At 35.9% G+C, this 19110-nt stretch overlaps 1 protein-coding gene across 6 annotated transcripts in view; it reads left to right on the plus strand.

The window, feature by feature from the left end:
- The window catches only part of CFAP47 (cilia and flagella associated protein 47), a 492283-nt gene that overhangs the window by 305267 nt on the left and 167906 nt on the right, over positions 1 to 19110 (plus strand). For 5 of the 6 annotated variants that reach the window (XM_041740236.1, XM_041740239.1, XM_041740238.1 and 2 more), the window contains 4 exons: positions 7798 to 7994; positions 8904 to 9047; positions 9657 to 9830; positions 15085 to 15196. In XM_041740236.1, coding sequence (XP_041596170.1) covers positions 7798 to 7994; positions 8904 to 9047; positions 9657 to 9830; positions 15085 to 15196 — 627 coding nt within the window. The remainder of the gene's footprint in view (positions 1 to 7797; positions 7995 to 8903; positions 9048 to 9656; positions 9831 to 15084; positions 15197 to 19110) is intronic. The other variant, XM_041740237.1, reaches the window with a different exon arrangement.

Here is a 19110-nt window from a genome sequence, read left to right on the forward strand (position 1 = left end):
TGAGCTGAAACCAAATCGGACACCGAACTGACTGCACCACCCAGGCACCCATTTTTAAAGTAGGCTTCATGCCCAACATGGATCCCAATACTGGGCTTGAACTCAAGACTCTGAGATTAGTACCTGATCGGCAAAGTTGGACATTTAACTGACTGAGCCACCCAGGCACCCCAGAATATATAATTTCTGAACTAGTGGAGGCGTAAAAGGAAATAAGGAAAACTTTAATGAGTCCAATAGAATGCAAGAACAGAGAAGAATTGAGGGAAGGATATAGTACAAAAAGGTACCATATGAAATGTCCAACACAAATATATTGTTAATCATGATAAATATAAACAGACTAAACTGAAAATTGATATTTTCAAAATAGAAAGTGAAATGCAGCTTTATGCTGTTGACAAAATTACTGGGTAAGATGTCTAGAAATGTATATATCTAGAAAGGTATATACTAATCAAAAATTAACTGGCATATATATATTAGACTAAGTAGATTTTAAAGCAAATAAATATATTAATTCAAAAAGAATCATCCAATGTAAAGAACAATTCCAAACTTATTTCCCCCAACCACATAATCTCAAAATGTGTAAAGCAAAATTTGACAAATATGGAAGGAGAGATGAACAAATCCACAGAGTAGGAGATATTATTATGCTTCTTTCAATAATTGAAAGATCAAGCTGACATGGATGTTAGTCAAGCCCTACTAGACTTGACCAGCACAATTAATGAGATTAGGGTTTCCCCTACCTATTAAGCCTACCATGGCTTTGCTGCAAATAATTGTCAATTTTTGCCTTTTAGTTATTATTGCACTTTGATCTCTCTCTTTCTCTCTCTGGACTTCTTTCTATGCTTTAGGATACCTGTGAGGTGTGCAAGTATTGCCTTTCAGCAAAATCTGACAGGAAACTCCATACCAGTCTTTCTTGATTATAGATACAAACTTCATGAGGAGAAAAGTCCAGCATTCTCAGCCATTTAGAATTGGTTAGGGGAAAAAAAGGTCACATGCCATTTTCTTAGCATTCCCCAAACTTTCTTTTCCCTTCATTGATTCCTACTTCCCTCTATTCTCTATTTTTATCCTCCTTCCTTCCTCCTTTCTTCCTTTTTTCCTTTTTCTATCTCTTTCTTTAGCTCTCTTTTCACTCTTAAGTGTTATATTACTTGAGATCTTTCTGGAAGAGAAAAGCAAAAGTAGTTGGCCTCTTTTGAAGTGAAAAAATCCATTTTAACCAATATCAAAAATTGAATTTGTCTATAAATAATATGAGTCCTTATCATTTTAAATTGCTGTTACTCTATTGAATAGTATAATAAATTTAACAATTTAAGCAGCAAGTCATTTCAGAAAACAGTTTTTCCTGAGTGGATGATACTAAACTACACTTGTGCTAAAGAAAACATTTGGGGCGCCTGGGTGGCTCAGTTGGTTAAGTGTCTGCCTTTGGCTCAGGTCCTGGCATCAAGTAACCCCCATTAAGACCCCTCCTCCATGGCTGTCAGGTTCCCTACTCAGCAGGGAGTCTGCTTCTCCCTCTCCCTCTGCGTCTTCCTGTCTCCCCTCCACTCATGCTCATGCTATCTCTCTCTCTCTCAAATAAAAAAATAAAATCTTTAATAATAAAAAAAAATTTTCACAAAACAAATCAAACATACTCTACAATTTGTAATTGCTGAATCCTTTTCTTGTCTGTATGAAGTCTATGGCATACTTCATGTTTTTGAAATTATTTTTTTAATTTATTAAAATTTATTATTATTAACTTTATTATTCATGGGAGACACGGGGGGGGGGTGGAGAGAGGCAAAGACTTAGGCAGAGGGAGAAGCAGGCTCCCTGCAGGGAGCCCCATGTGGGACCCCATCCTGGGACTCCTGGGATCACACCCTAGGCGGAAGGCAGCTGAGCCACCCAAGCATCCCAATGTTTTTTATATTAAATGGGGAAGCTCAGTAATGAGCAATCATTAGCACACAATGAATCTGTCACTTACTTTACCAAAGTATTTGTGAGGCAGATGCTCTTGTGCTGATAAGAGCATAATAAAGTAACTTAAAATGAGTAAAATTTCAGCTAGCATGTGATTTGGTCTTTTTATTTGTACAATGGAAAAAATATATATATACTGAAACTTTCCTGTAGTAGTGGAAGTGGGATTAGCAAATAGGCCAAAATATTCTCTGAAAATATAATTACTCGTGCATTAATTTAGAACAAATAAATACTTTTTTATATAAATACATTTATATAAATGAATTTGTATCATAAATATAGTAATTCTCTTAGTACCTCATTTTCTGAATTAAGATATGCTTGCTAATAATATATCTAAATAATTAATTATAGAAGATTATAACCATTTTGCTGCATTACTCAGTCTCTTCCAAATTTCTGATGTACTTTCATCTAATCATGAAATATTAAGGTGGAAATAAACCTAGTAGGTGTCAGTTAATCAAATTATAGTCTATAGAGCCCTGGCATTCTTTTAAGGTGCTTTGTTTGTCTATAGGGGGGCTGTGGAAATCAATGGAAGCTTCCAGCTTCTTATCTTCAACCAGATCAACTCTAGGGTACTTCGCTTTATATTTGTATGTTGAGATTCTGTCTTAAGTATTTTTCAGACAAAGTACCCTCCAAGCCAAAACATAAGATGTTTAAAAGCCACTGAATAAATCTTATTTCTTTAAGAATTTAAAGATTAAGAATTTATGTGCTAAAAAGAAAAAAAACCCTCTTTAAATTATCTGCCCAAAGGTCACACAATATAGGAATGGGAGCTAAAACTAAAAAAAAGGATTTTTTAACTCTCACCTTACCAGTTTTATACATGTGTCTTTCTTTGCAATTAAGACATGATCCCTGGGTGGCTCAGCAGTTGAGCATCTGCCTTCGGCCCAGGGTGTGATCCTGGAGACCCGGGCTCGAGTCCCACATCGGGCTCCCTGCTTGGAGCCTGCTTCTCCCTCTGCCTCTCTCTCTCTCTCTCTCATGAATAAATTTTTTAAAAATCTTTTAAAAAAAAGAGACATGGTAGATTGTTTCAGTAAAGCTCAAATGGATCACATCTACCTGTACACAGCTTTTATGTAGTCTCCTCTCCCTTGTTCACTCTGATCTTGGCCACATGACTTGGTTTGGCCAATGGTTTACTAAGGAATGTGAAAGTAGCAGACTTATGATAACCATTTATACATTTGGATTCTCTTTTGCAGCTGGTAATTTTCATGTACTATATGAACATATGTGGCTCATCTCATAGATTAGAGAGCTCCAGGACAAAATTCCTAATCGAGGTCCCAAACCAGGAGTGAGCCCAGCTAAGACCACAGAAAGTCGATAAGCTTTTCCAAATTAGGTCAGACCACAAAATCATAAGCAAATAGATGGTTGTTTCTTTAAATAACATTAGTTTTGCTGTAGTTTGTTTTTGCAGTGATGGCTGACACAAAGAGCAGTATTGACTTATTGTGCCAACCATGACCTTTCCTAGGATCTGAGTGCAGCATATTTTTATGGGTCATTTCAAAAAGTGTAGATCACACTGACTTCTTCTAGTAGCTGATGTTATCTAAAATTATGTATTCTTTCACTAGAGAGAGTCTGTCTTTATTTCCTTCCATAACTGTGATCTGGTGGATGAAATATATTTGGTTTTCTTGAATCATAGAACCCTGGGAACTGCCACAGTTACCAGAATCATCTGTGAAGGAAAGGTAGTAGGGGAGCTACATCTGAGTAGAGTAGGGAAGGACAGGTCCAGATTGTCCCTAACATATGTGATACCAGGTCAAAAGTACAAATGGAAACCCATATACCATATGTCTGAATTTTTTAGGTGGTAAATCAAACTAATAAACTTTTAAATAGAATGTATTCTGTTATTCCACTTTGACAAATATAACTTTATACTAACTTGTAAGACCAAGTTTGAATTTATAATTTTTTTGACCACCTCAGAGTTTTGCACTAGAATATGATAGCACAGAATAGCTGGGCCCTCACCAAGGGCCCACTCTATTTTCTCCCTTCCTTCAGCTTCAACAGTGTATGCCATAAGGGATCTCATGTACAAATTTGTGGATGTCTCAGCCCACATAACTAATCTTGGTCTACATCTTCCCCTTGATAGCCACGTCCTAGGTTTCAATTCTAGGAGCATTGTGGGCCTGTCCCAATGGGCCCATGTACTCCTTGGATGTGCAAGGAGACAATGACTGAGGAGACTCAGAGGCCCTAGAAAGCCTGAGGCTCTGGACTGGAAGGTCTCCTTCCTGGGCTTAAAGGTGTGTGTTTGGTTGGGGATCCCCAGCAGCAAACTCTGAAACCAGGTCTCGAGAGCAAGTAGTTTGAGAGGCTATCTCAAGAACCATAGGTAGAAGTGTGAGAAAGTGAGAGACAGCAGGGAGAAGCCAATTCAGGGAGTGTTAATGAGCAGCTGCCACTGTTAAGAACTTGGGCTCAGGTGCACTGGAAATCTCTAGGAGTTCATGTAGAATTCACCTCACAATTATTCATACCAAAGGTCAAAGACCTTGGGTTATTTTTCTACTGATTTAATATGTTATTTGTTGAGGACTACAAATGCAACCATTAACTGTCACTTCTGGCCTGGTACATATGAGGACTGAATATTCTCCTATTCTCAGAGAAAGTCCTCAGAGAGAAAGTTGGTTTTCCATAAAGCCATTTGCCTGCATGGAGGATTTAAACGCCAAGGGGACCAGGCAGGGCATGAATGGCATCTGCTACAATGCAGAATTGGATGGGACTTTAAGAAAACATGTCCCTGCAGGAGAATGATAGTTTAATAGCATAATGTGGCCAGTAAAATTTCTAAATTTTTAAAAATCAAAATCATTTCTACTTCTGCCCATTTTACATTTAAGGGAATGTGGATACTGACTGTTGAATACCTTAATCCAGGGACGCCTGGGTGGCTCAGTGGTTGAGCATCTGCCTTCAGCTCAAGGTGCGATCCCAGAGTCCTGGGATCAAGTCCTGCATCAGGCTCCCACATGGAGCCTGCTTCTCCCTCTGCCTATGTTTCTGCCTCTGTGTGTGTGTGTGTGTCTCTCATGAATAAATAAATAAAATCTTTTTTAAAATTCTTTAAAAAATGAATGGCTTAATACAGAAGCGACTTCTTGTTGATAATTTATGATAATATTCCTACTTATGTTTCTGGCACAAATCAATTAAATTACTTCAGATATTTAAGAAAAGAAACAAATATTGTTTTACCAATGTACCTTCAGAAATAAAGTGATCATTTCTGTGAATTCTGTTATGATGGATTCCTGTTTGGACTGGTAAAGGAGAGAGGCTGGCACTGTGCAATCCTTAGGGTCTTTACTCATAAACATTTCATGAGTTGGAAAATGTACACTTAAGAACGTCCTTGGCTTTCACTTTCAGACTCAGATCATTAGGAAGTGGATATTTTTAGGGAAAGGGAAATAGAGTATAACCTAAAGCTTTTGATAGAAGCTTTATACTGGGACTTGTGCATTTCAATCATTGTTTACTATTAAATGGCTAGTTATTCTTTATCTTTGATGAGAATAGTAATTACTCTTGAGTTGCTTAAATTTCCTGTTCTAAGCAGTTTAACTTTATTTAAATTACCTAATCTAAATATTTTCATTCCAGTCTGTTTGTGAAAGAGAACAATGAGGTTTCTTTATTTCTGTTAATAAAGCAACAAATTTGGATCGAATGTTTATCTCACCTGTTTTGTTCTCATGATGTTGCCACAACTCAAATAATTCTCTCAGAATGAAAACAATCAATGAATAACAGATGATAAAATGTGCCTGGAGTCCTTTTCAACAGGAAAAAATTTTATTCTAAAATTAAATCTGTACTTGAATAGGATGGAATAAAAATAACAACATTCTGACAGCCTTTGTTTTCTCTTTAGCTGATAATCTTGAACTTCAGTTAGATGTAGCATAGATTTTAAAAGTGGTCCATTGTCAGTGTGTTTTTATATGACGTATGACACTACCATCATATGTAGTGTAGATGACATATAGCAGTATACAACATGCAACATGCTATATAATATGTAACTAATATGTCTTTATAATATATAACACCTAACATGTAACACATATATACACACATCCTCCATTTAATTTTAAATTGATTTAAAACAATTAATGTTCTTGCAAAAGTGACTGGTTTTCTTGGCATAAACCTCAGTGTATTTGACAACAGGTTTAGCATTTTTAACATTTGAGGTGTTAAATGTGAATGAATTAAAATTATAGCTAATTAATGTCAAATACTTGTCTGGTCTATTGGTTGATAAGCTTGATTTGTTTTCTTGGTTTCAGAGAACTTCCTCATATAGAATTAGACTTTGAACATTTTTTTAATCATTTGTTTTTTATCTATTGCTTAAACACTTTGCCATTAGCAGTGAAATTTGCATTATACTCTTATACTGCATTCTATTTTAGCATTGAGAGATTTTTATAACTATTTTCTCATTTCATGGACAATAAGAAAATGGTGACCTTCAGAAAAAAAATAGTGTTGCTTGGAAGGAAAAGGCCAACATAGATAGCTGCCTACTGTAAGAATTGACATTAGCTATTGATTTAAGGTTAATGGTATAACAAGGTGATATGAGAAGTATTAATTGGGCATTCCTCTAACTGCTTCCCTTGGTTATTAACTAGGAAAAAGTATTCCATCTGCTTGTCAAGCTGCAAATTATTTTGATTACTGTGGCAAGCAATAATGCTCACCAAATATATGTACCTGTCTCATTCTCAGCCCCCATTCAGTTAGATAGAGCCATGTGGTTGGTTCTGGCCAACTAAATGCACAGTTGGCCCTTGAACAATACAGGTGTTAGGAGCACCTATCCCTTACACAGTCAGAAATCCCTGTGTAACTTTTGACTACTCCAAAATTTAACTAATAGCCTACTATTGACCAGAAGCTTTAACCAATAGCATTAACAGTTGACTAACACACATCTTGTATGCTATATGTATTATGTACTGTATTCTTACAATAAAGTAAGCTAGAGGAAAGAAAATATTAAGAAAATCCTAAGGAATGGGGATTCCTGGGTGGCTCAGTGGTTTAGCGCTTGCCTTCAGCCCAGGGTGTGATCCTGGAATCCCACATCGGGCTCACTGTGTGGAGCCTGCCTTTCCGTCTGCCTGTCTCTCTCTCTCTCTCTCTCTCTCTCTCTCTCAGTCTCTCTCTCTCTCTCTGTGTGTGTGTGTGTGTCTTTCATGAATAAATAAATAAAATCTGAAAAAAAAGAAAACCCTAAGGAAAAGAAAATGCATTTCTAGCACTGTACTGTGTTTATTGAAAAAAGTCCATGTATAAGTAGACTTGCGTGGTTCAAACCTGTGTTGTGCAAAGGTCATCAGTAATGTGTATTACTTTTAAGTTGAGCACTGAAAAGCCCTTGAGCAAACTTCTAGCCACTTTTCTTCCCCTGATCTGTCAACAAAGGAAGAGAGGTATCCTACTACCACCTGCAAGATAGTGGTATCTTTTACAACATGGATCCCTGAGTGACTTTAGGGAGTAGACCTTCCCGTGACCTATGCAGGATATATTCTGTCATTGATAAACTTGCTGGTTATGCCCTGGTGATTTACTGGTAATGTGTTACTTCAGGATAAGCTAATCTTTTCTGGATTATATAATATAATTAAATGCATTAGTATTAAATATTGTTTTATTCCAAAATAAATTTTGGGATTTGTGCCATCATAAATGACCAAGATATTTTTAAAATTTTTTTAATAGTTGCAGATGGATCTTTTCTAGTTCCTCTACAATTTGTTCCTCTCAGTCCTGGACGGTACCCTTGTAAAATTTTGCTGACATCACGATATGATGTACGTCTCTATTGCATTGAAGGTGTGGTAAATGAAGAACATCCAGAGGCCAGATTTGAATTTGAAACACCAGCATTTGAAGCCCTTACCCAGCATATTCCACTAGTAAGTGCAAACATTTTTTTGGTACTTTTCTTCATTCCCATCGCCACTGTCTCAATTAAAGTCCTTCAAACCTCTCATCTTGAATGATTGCTATTTCTAATTGCATTATCTGCTGCCATTTGTTTCTCCACATTGAGGACAGAGCTTTATTCTTCAATATAAATGTTATCATGTTATGTACCTCACTAATCACTTCTATTGGATCTCTTTCCTTCAAAAATTAACTTCAACTTCCTTAACTTATCATCACATTCCTACTCAAAAGGAATTCTGGCTCTCACCAGGCAGCGTTATGATCTCTCCAATATCTGCTCCAAATTCACGTGTGATCTTCACAATTAAGATGGGTTCATGGTTACTGAGAACAATTATTGACTGTAGCTTGGCTCTCAAAGTGACATACAGCATAGAAGAAGGTAATATGTTTGTAAGGAATGTTGGATTTTCTAGACTAGAAATTGGTTTTGTTTCTTTAATTATTAAAGATACAAAAAAAAGTCTGCAAAGAACAAAAATTTGTAATGATGAAATGTGTAAGCTTTGCTATCTGAACAATCTACCAGATAGATTGCCCATAATTAGAAGTAGAATGTGTAATTATAAGACCATTTTATAATTTTCACAATAATTGATAAATCAAACAAATATCTCTTTAAATATTAAATAACCCATGTAACAACCTATTAGACAATGCTCCTATATGACAGTGAAAGCATAGTCATCCTTATGCTGTATGTTCACATTGTTGATAGTTGTTCTTAACAACCATAACTTTCAAAAGGTGATTCTTATGAAATGTAATTTAAAATACAATATATAATTTTATTAAAAATACCAAGAATTAATACATAATTCGGCTTCATCAATATCACCCTTCTGATATTTCTCTATATTTTTTTCATGCTTTAGAATAATAAAACAAAGAATGAATGGAAATGTCAAGTTATTATAGAAGGAGAATGGTTTTATGGACCTCCTGTTTTATATGTTGGACCAGGTGAAACTGTGCAATATCCTCTTACATTCAAACCCATTTTTGAATGTGAGATTATGGTATGAACTCATTATTTTTTTCCTACTATTAATTTGTCAATAAACTGATGTATGATATTAACATTTATAATTTATGATAAGCCTTTTTGCATAAAAGTTATATACTGTATGCTTTTGATCTTTAATATTTACTCTGCTTCAAACTTTAATAAATCTTTTAACTTAAGGGATAAAATTTCTGAAATTCAGAATGCCATTGGCTGCCAGTACCTATGTCTAGATTATCTTTACATAACACATTTAACAAAGTAAAATCATTGTTCCTTTGTTTTTATTCATTAAGGTAGTTGGTACTTCAGAGAATATTTCCTTAAGACATATTTCTTTGACAAGGACATAAAAATGCATATAATTGCTATGTATGAGAATGCCTATATAAACTCTCATTCTCTCATTTATAGAATATAAAGAGAAATATAGAGCTTTTTACAGGATATTCATCTTTATTCTTTCAGTAGAAGTATTTATACATAAACTAGAAAAGTCAGTGATTGACACCTCCTTGAAAGCGCATTTCATTAATCAGATTCAAAGTTAATAGGATAGCAGAGATTGTTTGACATCCAACTGTGACTCCTATAGAGCTGAAATTTGGCTGATTTTTCATAGGGCAGACTTATTCTACAAAATGAAGTAGATGGTATGGAGCATGTCTTTGACATAAAAGGGATTGGAAAAAGACCCCTGGCCTTGGAACACATCACTATAAACTGTCAAGTAGGGAACATAACAAATAAGTCCATAATGGTGCCCAATTATACAAAGACCATCCAAACATTTAAGGTAAGATTGTTTTCTTTTTTAAGGATGAAAGTGTTTTCAGAAGGACTATATTAAATTATACGGAACTTTAAAAACATTTAATTTTACTTAACTAGGTGAAGTGTCACATAAGGAGATGTTTAGAACTCTATTTTTGTTAGGCCAACAGCTATTAAATTTCATTTCAATTGTAAAGATGAAATAGCACCAAACAAGTTTTGTACCTAAGTATTACTACATAATCATAAAGCACATTGAAATCTACTTATTTGAATCATGTATTTTTACCTGGAGAAATTATATCTGATAATTAAAGGTATTTTCCAAAATATTTTTGACAGATCTTAAAATTTTTTAATTTATTTATTCATGAGAGACTCAGAAAAAGAGGCAGAAACAGAAGCAGGCTCCCTGTGGGGAACCGAATGTGGGACTCGATCCCAGGACACTGAGGATCTTGCCCTGAGCCTGCTCAACCGCTGAGCCACCCAGGCATCCCAGCTCTTAAAATTTTAATGTGAAATCTGTAGATCCAAATTTCAAAAGTGTATCTTGTCATTTATCAGGGTGAATAATAGTTGGAATGTGAAGAAGTGCATAATTATTTACATCCTTTATTTTTTTTTTTTTTGAAGTTTTACATTTGGTTTTCCTCACCTGATTCAAACCAATCCCAAAATAATTTTTCCCACTCCCTGCTCCCACATTTATCAATAAATTGTTGTTTGTCTAATAGAATCTTTGAAAGAAGCTTCACATATCTATTCATCATAGGTGCCTGGGTTTCAGAGGGTGCTGCAGAAGTTTGGAAATTTTCCAAGTTTGCGCTCTGATTTTTGTTTGTAATCCTGAAAAAAAATATGTGCTTTGGTTTTCTTCTCTCCTTACTGGATGGCAAATGGAGTGAATATTAAGAACGAAAATCTCATCTTGTCACTCCTCTGCTGAAACTTGTCAGTATCGCTTCTTGCTCTGGGGATCAAATCCATACTCCCTGAATGGGCTTTCATTGTCCTTTAAAAGCTCATCTGCTCATTTTCATCTGTTGCCACTCTTGGCTCCAGCAGCACTCAGCCCTTTGTAAACAGTATTTCCTTTTGTTCCCATCAAGAAATCTCTACCCAACTCCCTTTCTACCATTTCTCTGGGATTATTTTACTCCTTTTAATTCTTTAGGGTAAGTCTTAGATTCCACTTTTCCAAGAATGATAATCAACAGTATTTTCAAAAAAAATTTTGAACAGCTTTTAACATTTATGGATTATAGAATTAGGGAGTATGCCTTTCATATGCTTACACAACATTTTTTTTTACCTGTTCCACCATCAAACATACTATATCATATTGCTATTACCTTTTTATTGTTCTCCACCAGATTATAAACTGAGAAAAGGGGCATGCCTCTCCTATCTACATTTTAAACATAAATTATAGTATCGATCGCATAATAGTTTTTCCAGGAAGATTTTCCATACTTTTTATATTTAAAGACCTCCAACAATTATAAAAGAACACACATGTATTTAAGAAACATTTGTTCCTAGAGATATTGTCAAAAGACACAGTTTAAAATTAGTTTAAAATTCTTAGTTTAAAATTTACCATTGTTTTTAATCAACACAGAATAATGAGCATTACAAATTTGCCCTCTCATTTCATTCATAATTTTTTTAATATTTTATTTATTTATTTATGAGACACACACAGAGAGAGAAAGAGAGGCAGAGACACAGGCAGAAGAAGAAGCAGGGTCCATGCAGGGAGCCCGATGCGGGACTCGATTCCAGGTCTCCAGGATCATGCCCTGGACTGAAGGCGGCACTAAACTGCTAAGCCACCCAGGCTGCCCCATAATTTAGTACATAATACAAGTTTATAGCTTGTATTTCAATAGAAATTCTCTTGAGGAACAACTGAGGTAGCAACAAGGAGAAAGGCTGGGCTGAGAATCATTGCTTTATACTTCCAGATTTCATCATACTCTTTGGTACCACTAAAGTGCTTTTGATTCTCCATCTTCATTCCTTCAGTGAAATGAAGTTGACCTCAGTGCACTCAAGACTGATTCACAGGGACGCCTGGGTGGCTCAGGGGTTGAGCATCTGCCTTCAGCCCAGAGTGTGATCCTGGAGTCCCGGAATCGAGTCCCACATTGGGCTCCCTGCATGGAGCCTGCTTCTCCCTCTGCCTGTGTCTCTGCCTCTCTCTCTCTCTGTGTCTCTCATGAATAAATAAATAAAATATTTTAAAAGACTGATTCACATTCTTATCCTCTGCTCTTTATGTCTCTTTCAGTATCTTCCTCTTTGTGGGATTATTTCCCTTACTATGAATATTCTCAAATGTTTCCATTATCAGAGAAAACATGTCTGTATGTTACTTATTCTTCAACTATTATCATCTTTATTGTCCACGATTGCTAAACTTTTTGAAAAAGTGGTGATTACATGATCACTTCTTAATTTGTGGTGGATAATTTATAGCTCTATTGTTTTTCACAGCTGTGCTGTGAAACTGCTGCCACAGAAATCACTCTGGACTTTGGGTCAAGAAAAATTGCTTATGGACACCTGGGTGGCTCACTTGGTTAAACGTCTACCTTTGGCTCAGGTCATGATCTCAAGGTCCTGGGATCGAGCCCCACATTGGGCTCCCTGCTCTGTGGAGAGCCTGCTTCTCCCTTTCCCTCTGCTTGTGTTCTCTTTTGCTCTCTCTCAAGTAAATAAATAAAATCTTAAAAAAAAAGAAGAAGAAGAAAATAAAAATCACTTTTTCTGCCAACATATCTGCCTCAAAACTCATGTAGTGTTTGACAGTGTCAGTCTGCCTTCTTAACACTCTCCACCTTTTATTTTATATCATTCTGTATTCTTCATTTCCCTGCCATTTCTTGATTATTACTTATCTGGTTCTTTTATTCCTCTAACCTTCTGATGTCTTTTCAAGTTTCCATCTTCCAAAGTATTCTTATGTTTTTACGTCTCACCTGGCAATTTCTTGGCTCTAAACTGTCATCAAGGTACAAATACCAAATCTACGCTTTTACTCAAGACATATGTGTTATCTCTGTCCCTCATTCTCAACTGCTTGCTGTACACCTGCACTTTGACAATCTGCTAACAACTCAAACTCAGTATATTCTTTTCATATCTTTATTCTATTTTTCATTGCTGTAGGGTTTTGGTTTTGGGATTTTTTTTGTTTGATTGGGTTTTTTTAGAGAGAAAGAGAAAGTGTGAGAGAATAGGAAGAGAGAGAGAATCTTAAGAAGGCTGAATGCCCAGCACAGAGCCCAACACGGAGGTTGATCTCATGACCCCAAGATCATGACTGAGCTGAAATCAAGTGTCCAATACTTAACCGGCTGAGCTACCCAGGCGCCCCAGCTAGTAGTCATTTTTATACCTTTTTAAATAGCCTTTTAAGTTATATTTCATCTTACTGCTGCAAGAATAGTTTTCAGTAGCAGGTTGAGACTTCCTTAATATGAAAGAGAAAATAAAAAATCAGAGAACACAATTGAGACACAGGTAAAATGCTGTGGCATTTTATCCAAGTGATCAAGTAGTAGAAAATAGTTATGCAATACGGAAAACAGCAGATATGGGACTTCCAGAATGGTAGAGCAAGGAGTTGCATACATCTGTTCCTCCTCTAAAGCAATAATACACTGGCAAAAAGCTGTCAATGTGAACATTTTCAGACCTTGAATTAAACAAAAACTTAGAGCAATCTGAGGAGTGTTTACTCAAGAAAAACTTGGGGGACCAAAATCAAGAGTCAGATGCTTAACCCACCGAGCTATCAGACACCCCAAAACGTACAGACTTTGAATAGTCAGTTCCCCAGCAAGGATATGCACGTGATCAATAAGCACGTGAAAAGATACTCAACATATTAGCCATTAGAAAAATGCAAATCAGAATCACAATCAGATACCACTTCACACTTCACTAGGATGGCTATAAGCAAAATGAGAGTAAAAACTTGGAGGGAAGATGTAGAGAAATAGGAGCCATTATGCCTTGTTGGTAGAAAAGAAAATAGTACAGTCACAAAGGTAACAAAACCATTAGTGGAATATTATTCTAGGATAGATACATGATGAGAAGGAATTTAAAAATATAGTTTACATTTTCCCTTTCTAATAAATGACTCAGAGGGACATTTAGTTTCCTACTTTGGTCATTAGCTTTCTGAATAATCTGAACTTTGGGACATACATTTTATGTCTAGTGCTATACATTCTTGGCCATTTATTTGAACGTATGTGTTGGACAAATTTCTAGAAGTAGAAATATCTAGTTAAGGGTATTTACACTTAAAATTGTGGTAAATACTTTCAAATACTTATACCAATTTATGAGTCAGACAACAACAGGTTTGAAAAGCAGTAACTTTAAAGGTTAAACGATGAGTTACCATTTGCTCCAGTAGTTCCACTCCTAGATACATACACATCCATAAGAAATGAACATCTATGTCCACTTCAAAGCTCACACATGTTTTTATAGCAGCATTTTTCATAATAGACCAAAATGGAAACAACCCAAATTACCATCAGCTTATACATGGATACACAAAATGTGGCATATCGTGACAATTTAGTATCATGAAAAGAAATGGTGTACTGATATATACCACAATACAGATGAACCTTGAAAACATGATGCTAAGTGAAAAAAAAAAGCTAGTCACAAATGACCACATGTTATGATTTCTTTCCTACAAATTGTTCAGAAGAGGCAAGTCTATAGACCCAAAGTAGATTAGTGTTTTCCTAGAGAGTGGGGGGTAGTAAAATGTACCATTCAGTGATCTGAAAGTTGGATTCAACCAGAGTTATGGTCGAATGCTGCTTAAATATACTTTATTTGCTGTATTAATATTGATGTAGAATGCATTGAAATGGTTCATCTTTTGTACATCGAAATGCATAAAGAAAATTATGCATGGCCTATAAAAGATATTCAGGATATCTAAGCATCAGTGATCTTGTTACAAGTAGCAACAAAATAAGCATTGTTCTTTTCATAAGAATCATTTTTTGTCCTATTTTTTCAGAAGTCTCCTCTGATCTTTCTTTACTGTATATAGTGTTTTTCTGGTTTGCTTTTCATTTAAAGGTGAACAGTTTTATTTTTTTTTTATTTTTTTAAGGTGAACAGTTTTAATGGAAGTATTTACATTTTCATTTTTTTCCTATGCTTTAACTTGTTACATAAATTTCATGTAAATATTGACATTATGTAATTCTTTGAAATCTCTTTTCTAGGTAACTTCAGATCTTCCAATAGTGCGGGGAAATCCAAACATCACCATAGACCCTGATAATGCAGTTCCATATATTCTCCATGTATCCCCTTGGAAACGTGGTGTATTCAAAGGTAACAAAACCATTAGTGAAATATTATTCTAGGATAGATACATGATGAGAAGGAATTTAAAAATATAGTTTACATTTTCCCTTTCTAATAAATGACTCAGAGGGACATTTAGTTTCCTACTTTGGTCATTAGCTTTCTGAATAATCTGAACTTTGGGACATACATTTTATGTCTAGTGCTATACATTCTTGGCCATTTATTTGAACGTATGTGTTGGACAAATTTCTAGAAGTAGAAATATCTAGTTAAGGGTATTTACACTTAAAATTGTGGTAAATACTTTCAAATACTTATACCAATTTATGAGTCAGACAACATCTTATGAGAATGTCTGTTTATGGGAATAGGTATTGTAAAAACAAGCATATGCACTGAATTGATACATGAAAAAATAGGTTACAGTCTTTAGTGTGTGAAGTATCCTTCCTTGTCTCTAATAAAGTATTCATTTATAAAAATTGCTCTGATGGTCCCTGAACAGAATTGCCTGCATGGGAATAGTGCTGAGGGGTGTTTCTATAAACTTTTGAAGGGAAGGTACTTGAGAAGTATAGAAGAGTAATAGAGAAGAACTAAGGGACTATGATTCATCAAAGGAATAAGTTGTCTTCTTCGGGAGAGAATCAAATGCCCTGTTGGATCCTTCTGAGGAAATCATTATAATGTAGGTAAATGGATATAATTTAGAAGTGTGAGGCAGCACCGGTGGCTCAGTGGTTTAGCGCCGCCTTCAGCCCTGGGACTGATCCTGGAGACCCAGGATCGAGTCCCACGTCAGGCTCCCTGCGTGGAACCTGCTTCTCCCTCTACCTGTGCCTCTGCCCCCCACCTCTATCTATCTATCTCTCATTAATAAATAAATAAAATCTTTAAAAAAAAGAAGCAGTGTGGTTAGTATACACCTAGTAGCAATCTTGTGCTACATGGAAAACTACTGTCTCAACCCTGTTTGCCTCAACAAAGAATGTTTTAGGAGAGGGTTCATACTTAGCATAGAAGGGTCTATACACAAGCATATTAATAGCCAATGCTATTAATAAGCAGAAGGGAAACTTCAGAATGGCAAACACAGTGATCAATTCCTCAGTAACAATGTACTGTACAGCAGGAGCCAACTTGCCCACCTCCACTGTCTCCTAGCAGGCTTGAACTCACATATCACCAGTCATAGTTACTAGCATCTTCCGAAATCTTCTCATCATTTTTCAGACATTTGGCTTTTCAAAACCAATTAATAATTCGTGTGATAGGCAGATTTTGAGCTACAGTGAACCTATTCCTAGCATTTCAATAAAGTAGCACATTATGTCATTTTTTATGTAATTCAGAAGATTTTTTGAAAATATTTTATTTATTTATTCATGAGAAACACAGAGAAAGAGGCAGAGACATAGAGGGAGAAGCAGGATCCTCACAGGGAGCCTGATGTGGGACTTGATCCCCTGACCCGGGATCTCGCCCTGAGCCTCAGGCAGATACCCAACCGCTGAGCCACCCAAGTGTCCCAATTCAGAAGATGTAAATTGATTTTAAGAAATATAAATTTCACTTCTCATTTTAATAAACAAATGACAGTGAAATATAAATTTCACTTCTCATTTTAATAATCAAATGACAAATCTGGTGGATTTCCCTTAGTTTTGGCATGTTAACTAGTCTTTTGTAAAGAACAGTGAATCATTCAGATTTGCCATTATTTTTGATAAACATATGAAATCTCAGTTTCCTGTTCTACAGAAGGCAAAGAGTTCTGCTATGTATGAGAAGGAATTTGAGGAACCTCACTGTACAACATTGTTGTATTAGAAATATTTATGACTCCCTTACGGAAACAAAACCCCTTACCTGTGAATCAGACTCTCAAAGTTATGGAAATGGAGCTAAGAATAGTTAAGTAATCATATTTAACATGTCTTTCCTTTGTATAGTTATTTTTGTTAGTTTTGGCAGCCTTTCCGAGACCATAAAATTTCAATACATATTTTCACTGAACAGATATGGACTCATTTCATATGCTGGTTTGAAGGACTTTAGAAGGAATTTAGCAGAGTTAAAGGCAACTCCAGGTACACTGTTGAGGATGAATTAGTAAATGTTGCTGGCTACACAAGAGGCTTTGCTGGCTTCATAATTTTGAAAAATATTTGCAAGACACTATCATGATTGCTCTTTCCAGGGCAGTCCCTTAGAGGGGAATTAATGTTGATATGATTTGGAGAAGGTGAGCCTGGAAAGAAGGGCAAGTCTATTTTCATTGATATTATTGTTAGAAAACGTCTACAATATTTGAAGCAGTGTAAATGCAGTTGTTTCTGAACAGCTGTTAATCTAACGTGATTAAAAAACCAGTCTATAAAATTTTCATATGTATATGAGAATATTCCTATTTGTACTGGTTAAAGAAATGTATCCATGTGCATGTATGTATCAGCGGTCTTTTAAAAAAATTTGTGTTCCTTTTCAGTTTGTTCTTAATGATATAACAATTATTTACAAAAGGCCTATAACTTGGGAAGCCTCCATAAGTATAGTAGTTGTGAACAAAGCTGACATCCAACCAATTATGATCTGTTTGTTAAAATATTATAACAGACGCTTTTCCTTATGTATTGGCAAATACTCAATTAATTCAGCTCCACTATAAGAAAACCCTTGCCATGATAGCCACCACAGCCCCTCCCTCAGGTGCCTCAAGACTTCCCAGCAAGCCAGCAGCAACTAAAGGGTTAAACTATGACTCATTGGGGTGCCCCAGGACTTTGATTTGGTGTTCTTTTTCATTGGCCAGACTAGAATATAAGTTTGTTAATTATTTCAAATATTAGCCATGGGTACAAAGATGAGTAGCATGGCTCCTGCCTCCTAGGAATTCCTATCTGTTGGTGGAAATATATATCCATAAATCATCTCAGTACGAGGTACACTCTGATATACCAAAAGCTTAAAACATGGGACTGGAGAGCATAGTAGCAGGAAATATTAACCCTAACACTGGGGATATGAGAAGTCTTTTTAGGGGATAATAGGTTTGATTTGGACTTCAAAGGATAAGCTGGAAAAAAAAAGGATAAGCTGGGATTTCTTAGCCAATATGGTGGAGAGGGCATTACAGCAGAGGAAACAACCTTATTGAAAACACAGAGAAGATACTTCATGTCAGTAATGAATAGAAAAGTGTGTCTGTAGTGTGTGTGGTAGGAAAATGCCAGCTGACATGCAGTTACAAATACAGACAGACTTTGGCAGACAAAATTTTGTTTTACTTCTTACTACAGTGGGAGCCATTGAGGATGTCTGAGGGGCATAAGTCAACAGAGTTTTAGAAAGAAAAATCTAAAGGTAAACTACAAAACAGATAGGAGGGACAAGAGAGGGCAGTTGGATCTGAGAGATCCTTTAAAAGCCTTTGGTAATGTTCTAGTTTATCAGTTCTCAATATTTGTGCTTCTTGTCTTAAAAGCAGACCTTGAGAAAAGTTTAATTTCAAGTGGCTTAGATGAGAGTTGATCACAGGAAGCACTCTGAGGGAATGGGAAGGTAATATGCTATAGGGACAGCGTCAACAAAAAGTAGGCTAGATATCACACTACTGGTGAGACATGGGGAAGCTCACTGGGAACCTTCAGGGAATGTTGTCATGCCAAAGGACAAGCAAATTGTGGTAATCATCCACTAACTCCAATCCCTCCCTCATTGGCTAAAGTTTGCTCTTAGGGCAGATTCCCATGGCAATGCATCAATCCCTACTGGAAAAGTTATAGGAAACCAATGCTGTGTTTGGAAACTGTCTGCAGATGGGATTTTTGTGGGACACCAAGAGCACATACTACAGTGGGTATCATGTCATACTGATTGGTAGGTAGAAATTTTGAAAAACGGATGGATTTGGAATTTTTGCAGCAGCCGGAAGTGAG

Source organism: Vulpes lagopus, chromosome X (assembly GCF_018345385.1).
Source record: "Vulpes lagopus strain Blue_001 chromosome X, ASM1834538v1, whole genome shotgun sequence".
Lineage (NCBI taxonomy): Eukaryota > Metazoa > Chordata > Mammalia > Carnivora > Canidae > Vulpes > Vulpes lagopus.